Below are 15,493 nucleotides of genomic sequence, written 5' to 3'. Positions count from 1 at the left end.
GGGGGGGGGGGGACAGTATGCTTCTTATACTCAACATTGTACAATACACAACTTACGTTGAAAAATACTAAGACATATATTAGAGGCATCTGAAATTCCAACAAAGAAGTAATAAACCAGGAAATTTTGTTCTCCTGAAACCCATGACAAGAATGAAACTACTAAAGCTGTCATTTCAAAGTCCAAGCAAATTTCTCAAATATATAATGTGCTTTTTAAAGCACATTATAATGCAATTCACATGTATATGAGTATACATTTTTATTTTTAGGTTTGTTTTGCCATATACAATAATAACCAAAATTTTAATTTTATTCCCTAAGGTGTATGTCCCTGGAAAACCATTTTAAATTCTCAACAGAAGAGTTCACTAAAAATAATTGGACTTATAGGAGAAAGAGGATTAGAGGCAGACCAGTAAAATCTATTTAGATTTGTAACTAAGGGGGGGAAAAAAAAAAAAAACAGTTGAAAACCAAAAACACTACTACAGCCAGGTAGGTAGTACATGCCTATAATCCCAGTGGCTTCGGAGGCTAAGGCAGGAGGATTTTAAGTTCAAAGCCAGCCTCAGCAATTTAGCAAGACTATGTCTCAAAAAAAGGGCTGGGGGATGTGGCTCAGTGGTAAATCACCCTTGGCTTCAACCCCAGTACCAAAAACAAAAACAGCAACAACAAAACACTGACACAATTAAAAGGACATGTTCAATTCCTACTACATCAATTAAAATAAACCAAGAATTCCCATCCTTTTTGAAAGGTAAATAAAAATAACTTTAGAAGAGGACCGAGAAACATGGGGACTACTAAACAATAAAAATTAGAACAAAATGCAGAAAGATTGAAAAGGGCATTCTTAGAAGAGAAAGAATGTAGGGTAAGAAGGTAACAGTACTACTGTACTCCTCCTTGGATCTGTGTCCCACTGCTATAACGTAATAGCAAAACATTAACATGCTGGAGGAGACCTGGGTGTGAACTACCTACCATACTTCCTAATCATCATTTATAAATTAATTCACACAACAAAAACATATAGTAGCAGAACAGTGTTTTTTTATTGCTAGTAAATATTTAAATAGCACCTTTCCACCTATTGGTCCTAAGAAGGCACTCAGTAAAACAAGATATAATATTGATTTAAATAGACTTCTAGTAATAACATAATGAAATATTGTAAGCATGCTACTATCAAAATACCATAATAACACACTGAACTTCCTGATCTTAAAAAAATTAACATGATCACTGATTAAAATCACAAAAATTACTTAATACTAAAGGTATTCCATAAAATCTATATTTTCTTCTTAAAAAAGAAAAATAAAAAACAAGTTATAGATGTTGCCCAAAGTAATACAAGAGTTCTAGTGTTTATAACAATGCGATTTTGCTTAATAAATTAGTTCTAACTACACATCAAACTTTAAAAATTTAATTGTTACTGACATATAAAAAAGGGAAAATAGGCACTGGGAAGCAAGTGAAAGAATAAGCAGCACACTGAAAGGGAAACAGGAAGGTATTACAGACATTAATGCACTGACATAACTTCGACAAATCACTGTTTAAGAAAGCACTAAAAAGCAATACTGGGATACAGTTAAGCAAAACCAAACTCCATGGAATATGTTAAAATGGTTTGGTATATCAAAAAGGTATCACTTAAAGTACTATGAATCCAAACTTAAGAAAAAGAATCAAAAAAGCTACTAACATTCTACTGTGACCATGGAGGTAAGCAATAATGCTTTTCAGCATTAAAACATAAATCACTATGAAAAGATTTTCATATAACTTTAATACAACATGATCTCGATGCCACACATCCATGCCCACTCCATTTTAAAACATGGAAAAACTTAATTCCACATGCAAGGATCCAGAACGCTAGCAGAAGCTTCAACAAGCAGGTAGACAAATTGCCACACAAATCTAGATATTAGTTGTGGCCACCTACCAAAATGAGCGTGAGGAAACACTTGAGAATGCATTGCTCCAGAAAGGCCTTATGGAAAGCCATAAAGAGACCAATGTCAATTAAGTCGTGAACAACTACTGTTCAAATAAAGTAAATTTGTTTCATTAAATAATTCTCAAATTAGAATGTGCTGTTGCCAACTGGATAGCATAAAAATATATACATTAAAACACAATCACAAATGAGCATTTTTATTCCAAGTATATTCACAATACTATAATATTTATACCACGTGAAATAAAGAAAAATTTAAGAGAATAAATATCAAATGAAGAAACATTCATGAAATTCAATTTCTAAAAAAAAGCACTGACATTATTTTCAGGTGAAGATACAACTATATGTATAAAAAAAGATTTGTACACATCATGAGCTGCATCCAAAAATGCTATTTAGCATCTAAACCCCAAGTCTTAAGATAAAGCACCGGAACAATGCCAGATCATTTTATTTACAACTCAACTAGAAATACATAAAGATGACTCAAATTAACTAAGTATCATACAGGTAAAATTATTAAACATGGTTTACTAAAAAGGTGAGTGGGGACTTTCAGCTTAAAAATACAATCACCTTTAAGAGGAAGAAAAATGTATCTTGTGCATCTTACATACCTGGCACGTTTGAGGATAAAGAGGTTACATATAAAGATATGTAATTAACAGAAGACAAACAGGTTTTGCTGAACACTAAAACCTTTTTTCACTGTTGTTTAACAAAAAGGAAAGGGGCTATTTCTAAAATATATTTCTATGCATTTTAAAATACGATACTTTTAAGATTAGCATAAATTTGAGGAAACTGAATCAATGTTGGTTCTGCCATTGTCTAGGAGCACAATGTTACTTAATAGGTGGCATGAAGTGACCAAGCAGAACCTATGCATTTCACAAAGCTGTTAAGAAGATTAAATGTAACAATGAATCAAAGTGCTGTATATTAAACAGTCAACAAATGTATTTTTCTTCCTAAATTAGAAAAATACACACATAGAGCACACATACATACTGTGCTCTTAATTCAACCAAAGGTTAACTGAAGGAGTGTTCTGTGTTAAGTTTGGTCACTTGACATTTATCTCCTTTTTAGACCACTCTAAAGCTTTAAGAAGTCCTGGCATTTCCCATCTGTACTTAAGCATAGAATCCTTTTCCATGAAATACTGCTACAAGATTCAGTCAACAGTCACTGTTAAAATTAATAGTAACCACTATATTTCAGTATGGAACAAAGATGCCAATCCCTAAGCTTTGGAGTACCAAAAACGCTATAAATTTTTCTTAAATAACTTTCAAGATATAATTCACGTCATACAATTTATCCGTTGAAAGTACAGAATTCAATATTAATATATATACACAGATATTGTACAAACATCACCACAATCTAATTTTAGATTACTTTTTTATCCCCTCTAAAAGAAATTCTATATCCAAAGGCTACTATTTCCCATACTGCCCCATCATTACCACCATCTCAGCCTACTACAATCACTAATCAACTATGATAAATCAATCTATTTTCTGTCTCTGTAGATTTTATTGTTCTGGGCATTTTATACAAATAGAACAATAAATGAGTAGACTTTTGTAAGTAGCTAATGTTTTATTTAGAATAAAAATCTCAAGGTTCATCCATGTACATAATTACTTCATTACATATTATCATCAAAAAATATTCCACTATATGGCTATTCAGCATTTGGCTTCTTCAGTTGATGATATGTGGGTTAATATATAAAGGGTTGATGATATTTGTTTTCATTTGGGGGGCACTGTGAACAATATGGACATAAACACTTGTGTAAACAAGTTTTTTTGTGTGAATGTTTCCTTTCCTTGGGGGTATATTCCTAATAGGGGAACTACTACCTTTTTGAGCACAGATATACCATTTCATATTCCCACAAGCAATGTATGCAGTTTGGCATTTCTCTATATCTTCACTAATAATTATTATCAGAGACATCATAGGTGTGAAGTAGCAACTCACAGTAATTTCGATTTTCATTCCTCTACTGACTAATAGTATCTTTTCATGTGTTTACCAACTATATGCCCCCTTGGAGAAATGTCTATTCAAAATATCTTTTGTCAATTTTTAAATTGGGTTGTCATTTTATTATTGAGTTGTAAGAATTCTTCACATTTTATTAATAAGTCCATTGTGAGACATGTGACTTGACAATATTTTCTCCAGACTGCTATGAAGTTTAACTTTTTGTTGTGTTCATTTTTATATCTATCTATTTCCGTTTTAAAGTACCAACTGCAAATTATTAAATGTTTGAGATGTCCAAATATTAAGAGCAATTTGAGGAACATGGTGAGTATATCAGCTCCTCTATTACAAAAATGTCTTATACAACCTAATGGAACTCTCTACTTAGGTTTTCTTTCGTTTTTCTTCAATTACCCCCATTCCTTTTTTTTTTTTTTTTTTTAAATCTCATTTCCAGAGTGAGGTGGGCCTACTGAAACAAGTACATATGCTTATCAGTGTATGTTACAGAAACGCAAAATCTTACTGGAATGAAAAAAGTACTGGTTTACAAGTGTCCTGAATGTTAATATCAAGTTTAGCCATTACTTAATATTGAACCCTAAAGGCAAATTGGTTTCTACCTAGGTAATAAAATAAGGCTGTGGTGTCTGGATACTACCTATGGAATCTTTCAGCTCTACATTTCTATAAGTTTATCTCCCTGGAAAGAAAAAAATTCTTTAAAACAGAAAATAAAGTTCATTTTTTCAAAAGGACTTCTGAAAAAAAGGGCATAGTATAAGTGAGAGAAGTTGTAAGAGAATTGCCTAATAAATGACAATTATCTTAATTCTATTAATTGGATTTAAGGACTGAGGCTGGGAGAGGACTCTGCTAAATGTCACAGAATCCTAAAATTAAAAGAATACTTAAACCATGCAGGGTAATCTCCTAAAGAAGGTTCTTAAATAATATGTTAAAAGTTAAAGCTCCAAAGTCTTGAAAATCTAGGAAGTATACTGGTAAGACTTTTCAAATTTCACATGAAACTGTTCTGAATTGTCCTTTTTCAAAAGCTATCTCAATTTTGTTGATATAAAGTAGTGAAAATTCGTAGTCATAAGGACAGTCCATCAAATTTCTATTCATATTTTAGCTTCAATAGAAACATGCAACATTTGCTTTAATGCATTCAATAATAACCTAAAAAATATAACCAATGTGATAAATCCAAAAATGACTTATAATATAAAAATATTTTACCTCAAAATAAAAATTTATGGACATAGTATATTTACCATTCTAATAAACTATGCTCATATTAAAATTGATTTATCACCTATATATTTTATGATTTTATATCCTATGTAGAATCATAGTTTTTAAAAGACTTTCATGTTCTAAAACATAATAAGCGAAAGAGTTCTTAATTCTGAGGACAGAACTTAGAGGTACAATCAATGAAAAGAAAATACTAAAGTAAAATGCATTAAATATATAATCACACAGTGATTTACATCATTTGATTTTACACCAACACTGACAGAGAATACTGAACACATTTTTATAAATAAATACAGCAATAAGGATCAGATTATTTAGTGATTATAACCTCAGACAAGTTTTCAGTTTTCATTCCTCAGTTGCTAAAATGTGGAAATCTATAAACTCATCAATGGCACCTTGCAAACAACTTTAACAAATATTAATACATCTCCCTATCATCCTTATCCCATTCATTAATAAAATATAAAAAACATTCTTAGTATCACCTGGCAGATAAATACTAAATCAGGATTTGAACTCAAGCTGGCTATACCCATTTAATTTTTCTAAGCCTCAGTTTGCTCAATTCTTACACCAGGATTAAGACAGTTATTTGATGGGAGCTTCAACAATTAAATGAGACAATGTTTAAAAGCCTATTGTGTCACTGAAATATTTTACAAATTCCTTCCACTAATTCAAAATAATACAGCAAGAAACAGCAAGGTCATATACCAAATAAAAAAGAAATAATACAAATAGAAATTTAAAGCAATCATTGGTTAGGTATACTTAACAACCAAAAGCACAATAGAAATTTTAAATAATCATTGTATTAGATTGACCTAAATTTAAAAATAAACCATTTTTAAAAAATTAAATTTTATGTGGAATTCAAAGTTATTTTAAACAACTATTATGTTAAATACCAAAAATTCAAAACCAAAGATATTTATGCAAGATGAAAATAAGTTATCTACTACTAGCATCACAATTCTTAATCTTACCAATGACAAAGAGATTTAATAAAAATCACTAATTTTTTATAAGATTTAATCTAATTGCAATGTTGTAAGTACCTACTTACTCTCTCAAGATTTTATATCAACATTTGCTAAAATTGGAATCAAAACTTTGGTTCTAGAACTACACAAAATCAAAGTTCACAAAGTCTTCATTTAATGGATACCGTCATACCACCTGTACTTTCTGACATTCCAAGGTGATGGCAAAGAGCTCTGATGTACAGCATAATAAGACGAAACTCAAAGAAAAACAATATGAGAAAGATGTAACAAATCCCATTCATCTGATGTGGTCTCATGGGGAAAAACAAAATTCTCATAAAATGTTCTATTAAGACTGAATGACTCACAGCCAGAAATTCTAAATCCAAACCAACAAATGTTACTTAGTTCAATTCCAGACCAACAAAAATTACCGGGTTTAAGCTCCTCTTTGGTCATATATTAGCTATATGACTCTAAAGAAATCTCATTCCCATTTGATCTTCCCTACCTGAAAAATGAAAGGTTTGGCCAGAAAGGGAACACTACATCTTTTTTAAGGTTCTTCTCAACTGTTAAATTCCAAAATTGTGTAAATTTCTCACTAGCTTTTGTCTTTATGGACTAACTTTTCTTTCCAGTTTCAATTCACTTTAGTAAGAGACAGGCCCCATTTTGCGATGTTATTCACAAGGTCTTTGTGATAAATTACTTCCCCAGTGCTTATTGTTTCATACTCGAGTCTTTTTTTCCCCTTACCTGTTGCTCCTCTGGCATTTGTCTGAAATGGATTTGTAGAAGATGCCACAGAAGGACCAGCAGCAGCAACAAATGGATTTGTGGAAGGCGTAGCTTTAAAAAATTATAAAATATACTATAAAATCCTAATTTATTTTGTATTCAATATTTTAAATATTTATTCACTATATTTATAAAGATAGAAAACATAAGCTTTGTGATAATAAATCATTGCTTTGAGTGCCCCTTGGTACCCTTAAGAAAATGCTACACAATACATACTTAGGTTCTTTATAAAAACCAATCAATATATATCAGGAGTACATACCTCCAAATGGAGCAGGCACACTAGAAGAAGCAGGTTGGGTCTGTGCAGAAGCACCCACTGGCACTGTTCCAAAAACATTGCTGAAAACAAAAAGCAAAAGTAATGTGCCTGCAGGGTAGCCATAGAATATGGAAACAGATAACACTGAACATATCATGATATAGCAATTCTGAAACTTTTTGAGTCTCTCTCAAAATGTATTTACACTTTAAAATACATTATTATCCAAATAATCGACAAATATTTTATGTATATTACATTCATCAGTTTGTATCATAGAGAAAATAAACTTGAGAACTTTAGAAAAATATTCCTCAGGTTTAAAACTAATTTAAGCTATAACACAAATAATACTTTTGTAATAACTATTTTTAAAATAAAATGAACTTAATGAGAAGGTAGATTGTTTTATATTTCTGAATATCCCTTTAATGGTTGGCTTAATAGAGGACCAATATATTTTAAGAGCTTTAGTAGATAACTGTGGAAATCATATAGAAAACAACAGTGATAGTTTCTTAAAGATTAACTGAAATATGGAATTTGAAACCATATCAATGAACTTTCTACACTCCATTAAACTAATGTTCACTGGTCTATCCTGTACTTTAAATGAATCTTTTACCAATTTTATATCATATATTGGTCATTTGAAAAACACTTGTTTTGGCCAGTCACAGTGCTGCATGCCTATAATCCCAGGAGCTTGGGAGGCTGAGGCAGGACGATCGCAAGTTCAAAGCCAGCCTCAGCAACAGTGAAGTGCTAAGCAACTCAGTGAGACCCTGTCTCTAAAGGAAATACAAAATAGGGCTAGGGGTATGGCTCAGTGGTTGAGTGCCCCTAAGTTCAACCCCTAGTACCAAAACAAGAGGGAAAAAAAAGAAAGAACGAAAAATACTTGTTTTATCAGCTTATGACAATCTTCCAAATGTTGTCATATTTCTTCATACAAAATTTAAAAATCACATCAATATGGCTAACCATAACATCCAACAATTAATGAGAAGCTGTCAAGTCTATTAATTTTCCAAAGTCTTCTGATATTTGTGGAAAACATCAATTTCATCAGTGATTTTTTTTAGTGACAAACCCATTTTTTGGAATATGTCTGAAAAATACTCAAATCTGAATAGTAATGGTTAGCCTCTGAGTCAAAGAAAAATGGTGTTCTATAAAATAAGAGGCTACTTCTTTCCACAACTCAACCAACTCTACAAGTAATTTCTTGTTGACAACTTTTTTAAAAAATTGTTAATTTGTTGTTAATTGACAACCACATGCACCAGAATCACTTCATGTATACCTTATTTAACATAGAAAAATCAATAAGACATATTAAGGATAAAGATTTAATAACATTTAAAATGTTACCGCTTCATCAAGAATACTGATAAGAAAAAACTGATTAGGAATATTCACAAGTAAAACAATGTGTGGTGCTGAGAAACACAGAGACTACTGAATGACCACTATCTTAGTTTATGTTAAGACACCTACAGTTTCACTTGCCATTCCTTACTCCATCAATACAAATGTCAATTGGCAAAAAAGAAAACAAACTTTCAGAATTATTGTAGAAAGTTTTTTAACCTCAGTTTCCTCTGTAATAATTTTAGGTACCCCAAATATTCTATGGACTACTCTTTGTGCACCACCAATATACAGCAATATAATATTAATAAACCATTTGTACTGTATAACTCATCTAAGTTTCCTGAGTTTATGGTCACCTAGTTCATTATTAATATCTAATATGGACAATCTTAATACATATCCTAAATTTTTTTCCCATTTGGTGCATAAAAAATTCATTATCAAACAGTTCAAGGAGGTAGTGTTGGAATTCTGCAATTTCTCTCTAGAAAGGCTGTGAAAGGATAATAAGAGAAAAAAGCAGGTAACAATCCACAAGCATGGGAAGTAGAGATGATTAAAATTGTACAGGCAATTCTCTGGGGGTCTGTTTTCTTGACCCTAAAATGAACAGTTTTTAAAAATCTAATATTTTAAAATGAGTTAAACTTTCTACTATAAAGAATTTCTGTATATCAAACACACATAAAATTGGTAGATCTTTGAATTTATAAATACCAATATGACAATAAAATGTAATGCAAACTGTTCACACCAAAACACAAATTGATGTTGTGTTTTGGTGTGAATAGTTCTAAAAATTAAGACTACAATATAGTACTTTCACTGTTTAGTCTCTGATTAAAAACTGAACCTTATGAGTATGTAATTTGACTGCTAAATGGATTATATGATGAGTATAATCTGTATGTAACCATCCATTTAAAGATGTGTACTCTCCGAATTACATTTTAGCACTCAAGGATGAAAAGGAACAAAACTTCTGGTTCAATGAAGGAGAAAATTATGAAAATTACTCAAGGATTATATTCTAATTAACAAATTAAACAACTGCCTCAGATTTAAAAACTATTCAATCATTTTTATATGATACCCTCAGTTATTACTGAACTATATTATTCATAGTTGAAAAAAATTAAAAGATAAAACACAAAGCAAAAATATTAAGACAAAATACCTGCTAGCATTACTTGTGGAAGTATATGCATTACTGGAAGTGGCAGCAGAACTAAAAACACTGTCTAATTCTGCCAGGGCTGCATACTTGTCTGACGATGCACTTGAATGACTGGGAACTGAAACCACAGAACCAACAGGAGCTTTACCTGTGGTCCCAAAACCACTCCCTTGATCACCACCTGAGAATGAACAAAAAAAACACCACACTTTAAAATTATACTTTTACCTTATCAACTACATTTGCCGTGAAAAACTAATAAATTTAAAACTAACATGGTACTAAAACAATTAAATAAATAAATAAAATATATGAACAGGATTCTGGGGTCTTTCAGTCTAGTACCTACTCCACACAACGTTGGACCAGATTAGTTGTTATACATACCACTATAGACAGAATGCTATTTTTCTCTAGCATTATGTGTCTATATTATGCATAGAAAAGAAATTCTCAAGGAAATCCAGGACAGGTGGATCTCATTCAAGTGAATATATAAATTCATAAAGTGCTAGACCTGTGGTGGACAACCTATTACTAGTTATCATTTTCCCAAGGTTTTCCATGTTTAAAAAAAAAAAAGTAGGAAGCATTTATTAAGCACTTATTATGTGCTGGGTACTGCTCTGAATAACTTACATGCAGTAATACACAGAACACAATCTCATGAGTTTAATGCTATTATCACTCTCACCTTGGAGATGAGAAAAAAAAAAAAAAAAAGAGAGAGACCCAGAGATCAGAAAGTGGAAACCAGTCTAGCTCCAGACTCCTACTGTTCGCCATTGCACTACGTACTTTTAGATGTAAAATAATGACCTTAAGATGAAAACATGGAATGGAAATATGTTGCTTTTTATATAGATTTTTAAAATACCAAATAATAGCAGGAAATAGTTCAAAATACAGAAACCACCAAATAACCCTTTAGGCAGCTCTCTTAGTAAAATTTATTGGCTCCTTATTGCAACAGAGTAATAAAGCTTGCTTTCTAGGATAAAATAAAAATTTTCAATTATTTTCTTTTAAAAGTGTAAGTTCATAAATTAATTTCTAAGCCTTCAATTTTGTAGTTGATAATTCAGATCCAAAACCTCAAAGTGAAAATTCCGTTCAAAATAGTGTGGACAATATATCTATACAAATGGGAAAAATATTTTAATAAATATAACCAAATTTTGAGTACTGTTTGATATACAAATTTGTGTTTATTTTGTTTAAAGCTTGATACCTAGGGGTTGGAAATGCAGCTCAGGGTAGAATGCTTGCCTAGCATACCCAAGGCCGTGGATTCAATCCCCAGCACCACCACAAAAGAAAAAAAGCTCGGTACCTTGCCCAGCACTGAAGATATTATCTAAATTAGCAAGTGCTGCATATTTGTCTGCTGTCTGTAAACCAGCTTTGTTTGCTGAAACTTTACTAATAGCTGATGCTGTCTGATGACTCTGGGAAGCATTGAAGGTTCCAAAATCAGCACTGGAGGATTTGGGGAAGTTATCAAAATGAGCAAAATTAGCATTTACTGATCCAGCACTTCCACCTGTAACAAAATAAACAGAACACTTGAAATTTCTACACTTTTTTCCCAGTACTCTTTGGTAGATAATTTGATCATTTCTTCCTAAATTATCTTATAAAGATTATACAGGACATTCTTATAACAAGGTACATGATATTATGATCCCATACATTCTTGAAATCATGTATATAATCATGTATGACCTTATAATCATGTACATTCTTAAAATCAGTGGCTGGTGAATCATCTTAATCATCTACATGTGCCTTTTTATAATTTATGCAACTAGAATCCAAAGGACCTGGAGGGAAGACTATTGGGGTGGGGTGGGGGGCTAGGGTTAACTGGTTAAAACTCAGTTACTTCACTGAACATCCAGCTATATGCCATGATCTTTGACTAGTTCTCCTTCAACAGACTATACCAATAAGATGCAAAATATCTTACTTGGAGGGTTCAAGCTTTTGAAGCTCTATGGCAACACAGTTTAAACAAATCCCAGGGATAGAAGCTAACAATATTTAAATCTATTATTTTGATCAAGAACTTTTTAAAAAGACAGCCATTGATCTTTACATTTAATTTCATTTTAAGAGCTATTATTTAATTTTACATAGTAATTTAATGTGCATTCAATATCATGATGCTCACAGTAAACCCATATAGTTATACATAATAATTATACTGTACTTTTTGATAGAAAAATGTTTTAATCAACAAGTTTACACATTGACACAGCTAAACTAGAATGCCTCTATTTTAGAACTTTCCTCAAGTACTGACAAAATAGTCAGTATATTTCATACCATGCTTTTGATCCTATACTTTTGATATATCGTTCTTCATTCCTAAACCATACTTTCCGTAATCAAAATGGCATATACATATGGTTATGTATTAAGGTGACAGCCAAGTACACTTAGAGATACTTTTAAAACAGACTGAAGGTGCTTCTATGTGAAAACCATGAACACTTTCATTAGTCAGTTCTTTAGACATTCTAAAACAAATAATATACTAATAAAAAATTTTCAGAAATTAAACTGTGGTTGTTATAATTGAAGCTAACAAAAGTGTGCTTTATTTAAAAGATAGTGAGCTGTTACAAGGAAATGGCAAAACAAATGCTAAACTTCTAAAATTTTTATGAAAAATTTTATTTCAAAACTACCAATTAAGTTTGATTAAATATAGCTGTGTAAAAAAAAACTGAGCTCAATAGTAGAGGAGAGTAAAAGTATAAATTTATAAAGGATTAGAATTACAAAATGATTAATAATCTACATTTGAAAACACCCATGAGATATAGCACAAAACATACAAATCAGTTTTAAAAAAAAAAAAAAAGAAGAAGCCTACTGGACAACAGAACTTACTGTGGGTAGCCTGGAGAGGAAAAGCTGAAGTAAATTCACCAAAACTGCAGCTAGATGAAAGCATTCTAAATGCTGGACAGCCAGAAATTATATAAATGATGACAGTTAAAGAAAAAAAAAAAAGAAAATTGAAAGAAAAGGCTTTAAGACAATACATACAGATTAAAAAGTTGAAAGAAAAGCAATCAGCCAAATATCTAAACAATGATTTAATGACTGCAAATGGTACAGTTTATGGGAGAATATTAAATGTTTAAAGACCAATTCCTGCACAGAAAACAATTTCTATGTTTGATTAAAGTGATTATTATTAATCTATAATAACTAACATTTAGAATTTTTTCTCAAGCTTGTTGCTCTTGAAGTTACTTCCACTTTTAGTTCTATGGAAGCAATTAGCTTCCCTTATTCAGACATAAAATGATGACCTAAATCAATGTGCTCCATGAACCTAAAACACTTTAATGTCCCTTTGCATGGGAAATTTAAGCAAGATTCATGTGCAGGAAAAGGAAGAGAATGAATGCAGTGAATTAGACAATATACTAAAAGAGTTCAGAAAAGCAAAAAGAACAGAAAAAATAAAAGATTGCAGATTTCCCCAGAGCTTTGTAAGACAGAACTACTTTAAAGTCAGGTAATCAATAGAATTTAATTTTTAAAACTATACCTACAGAGTTTTATTGTTGTTGTTGTTGTGGTTTTAAAAGTAAACATTTAAGCATAATTCTGGAGAAGCTCTACCTGTAGTTTGGGGTTGGAAAGGAGAGTGACTTGCTGTGGGGAAACCTCCAAAATTACTCGAACCACTAGACTGTCCAAATGTATCAAAGTTTGCAAAATCTGCATTTGCAGAATTCTGAGCTGTAAATGGCAAGGAACAACATACGTTAATGAATATGAAAAGTACAAATGAAAATTCATGACAAATGAATTTAAGAATTTTATGAAAAGTGTCAAGGCATCAAAACTCACATTAAAGAGAATTCATTTAGAAATCAGACTTACAAGAATTTAACCTAAAAAAATTCAGTCCTACAAGAATTTAACCCAAATATAACTATTTACTAACGGGTATCCAGAAATTTCCAAAAATATTGTGTGAAAAGATAATCTGTACACAATACCCTTTGAATAGCCTCAGGAACAGTGCTAAAAAAGTGAATCTATTAACAAAGGAAAATGAATTCAGAACATTAAATATATGAGTTACAGAAAAACAAACAAGAATGTGGGGAACATTTTGGAAATTTCACTGATTTAAAGAGATAATAATAACTTATGTGAATCTGAAGAATAATCTAAATATCTAAAATAATGATACAGATAGTTTAATTACATTAGTAAAATATTCTTTTGGAGTTCCTTTAAAGTTTTCAATTATGTGGTACCAAGGGCATAGGAATATGAAAAGAATTTTTTGAATGTATAAGAACATGACCACCAAATAAAAAGAATATATTCACACTATATCAGAAGGCTGCTATTTCAAATTCATGTGATAATTTAAGAAACAAAGTTATATAGGAATTATAACTGTACATCACATTCAGTAAAAAAAAAAAGAAAAGAAAAGAAAATCAAGATGCATTTCTCATCTTAGATGGTCCTCGACACAGGAGAAAATGTCCAGACTTTTCTAAATCTAAATATGTAAATAAATAATTCGAAAGTTTTTTTTTTTTTTTTGAAAGGCCAAAAGAGATGCTAAGTAAGAATTTTCTAAGAAGATATGATGCGAATAAGAAACGCCTGGGACATAGGAAAGGGAATGCTCAGTGGCAAGAATGAAAAGCATGTCTGAAGGATGGAAAAAGGATAAACATCATTAGTACAGTAAAAGGTTACAGGCAATTCAACTTTTAGAAAATTTCTGTAAAGAAATAACCTTGCAAGTGAGTATAGCTGTATCTAAAAGCTCCACGAATTATGTTTTCAATAATAAAAAAATCAGAAACACAAATGACCACCAAAAAGGGATCACCTAAATATATTATGAAACATCATAAGGCAGACTACAATGCAGCCATTAAAACTCATATAAAAAATATTTAATCCTGAACAAAAATGTTTATATGAAGGAAAATAAATTAATAAATTCCAGACATTTTTAACTGCCAATTTTGTTCAACTAAACATGGTATTATATTCATAATAAATATTTGTGTTTTAATTAACCCTAAGCAGTGGGATTTCAGATCAATATCATTTTCTTCTTTTATGTATGCCTGAGTTTGTAGAGCTTTTACATGTATTCTACTGTAAACAAACCAAAAAAGTTACTAAAAAAAAAAAAAAACTTCTTCCACCAACAAAGCAACTTACTACACATATTTCTTCCTATTCTAGGAAGAAAATCCAAAAAGCTTAATAGTATTTTGTTTTGTATATGTCTGCATGGGTATAAAGTAGGGGAAAAAAATGTACCTAACACCTTATACCAGATACCTGTACCATCTCTTCTTCTGTTCTGAAATACACTTACATTTCTCAACTTAGTGAGACCCTGTCTCAAAACAAAAATGTTTTAAAAGGCTGAGGATATGTCAGTGGTTAAGCACCCCAGGGTGCTTTGAACTCCTGGGTTCAATCCCTGGTACAAAAAAAAAAAAAAAAAAAGGGCAAGGATAGATCATTCCATATATATGTATGTGTACACACACACACTTTTGTACCAGGGATTAAACCCGGAGGCACTTAACCAATGAACCACATCCCCCAGCCCCTTTTATTTTT

General features: G+C 31.1%; 1 protein-coding gene across 7 annotated transcripts in view; it reads right to left on the bottom strand.

Annotated features, from left to right (window-relative positions):
* The window catches only part of Agfg1 (ArfGAP with FG repeats 1), a 41,909-nt gene that overhangs the window by 3,877 nt on the left and 22,539 nt on the right, over nt 1-15,493 (bottom strand). Inside the window, exons 5-11 of one of the 7 annotated variants that reach the window (XM_015481480.2) lie at nt 13,502-13,621; nt 12,758-12,829; nt 11,193-11,402; nt 9,860-10,040; nt 7,306-7,385; nt 6,999-7,091; nt 1,963-2,010 (exon numbers count right to left, since the gene is read on the bottom strand). In XM_015481480.2, the coding sequence (XP_015336966.1) occupies nt 1,963-2,010; nt 6,999-7,091; nt 7,306-7,385; nt 9,860-10,040; nt 11,193-11,402; nt 12,758-12,829; nt 13,502-13,621 (804 nt within the window). The remainder of the gene's footprint in view (nt 1-1,962; nt 2,011-6,998; nt 7,092-7,305; nt 7,386-9,859; nt 10,041-11,192; nt 11,403-12,757; nt 12,830-13,501; nt 13,622-15,493) is intronic. The other 6 variants (XM_048808654.1, XM_048808655.1, XM_048808656.1 and 3 more) reach the window with 6 other exon arrangements.

The sequence above is a fragment of the Marmota marmota genome, unplaced genomic scaffold, assembly GCF_001458135.2.
Source record: "Marmota marmota marmota unplaced genomic scaffold, marMar, whole genome shotgun sequence".
Taxonomy (NCBI): Eukaryota; Metazoa; Chordata; class Mammalia; order Rodentia; family Sciuridae; genus Marmota; species Marmota marmota.
The sequence above is the reverse complement of the archived record's forward strand: the minus strand, read 5'-3'. Positions and strand labels throughout refer to the sequence as shown.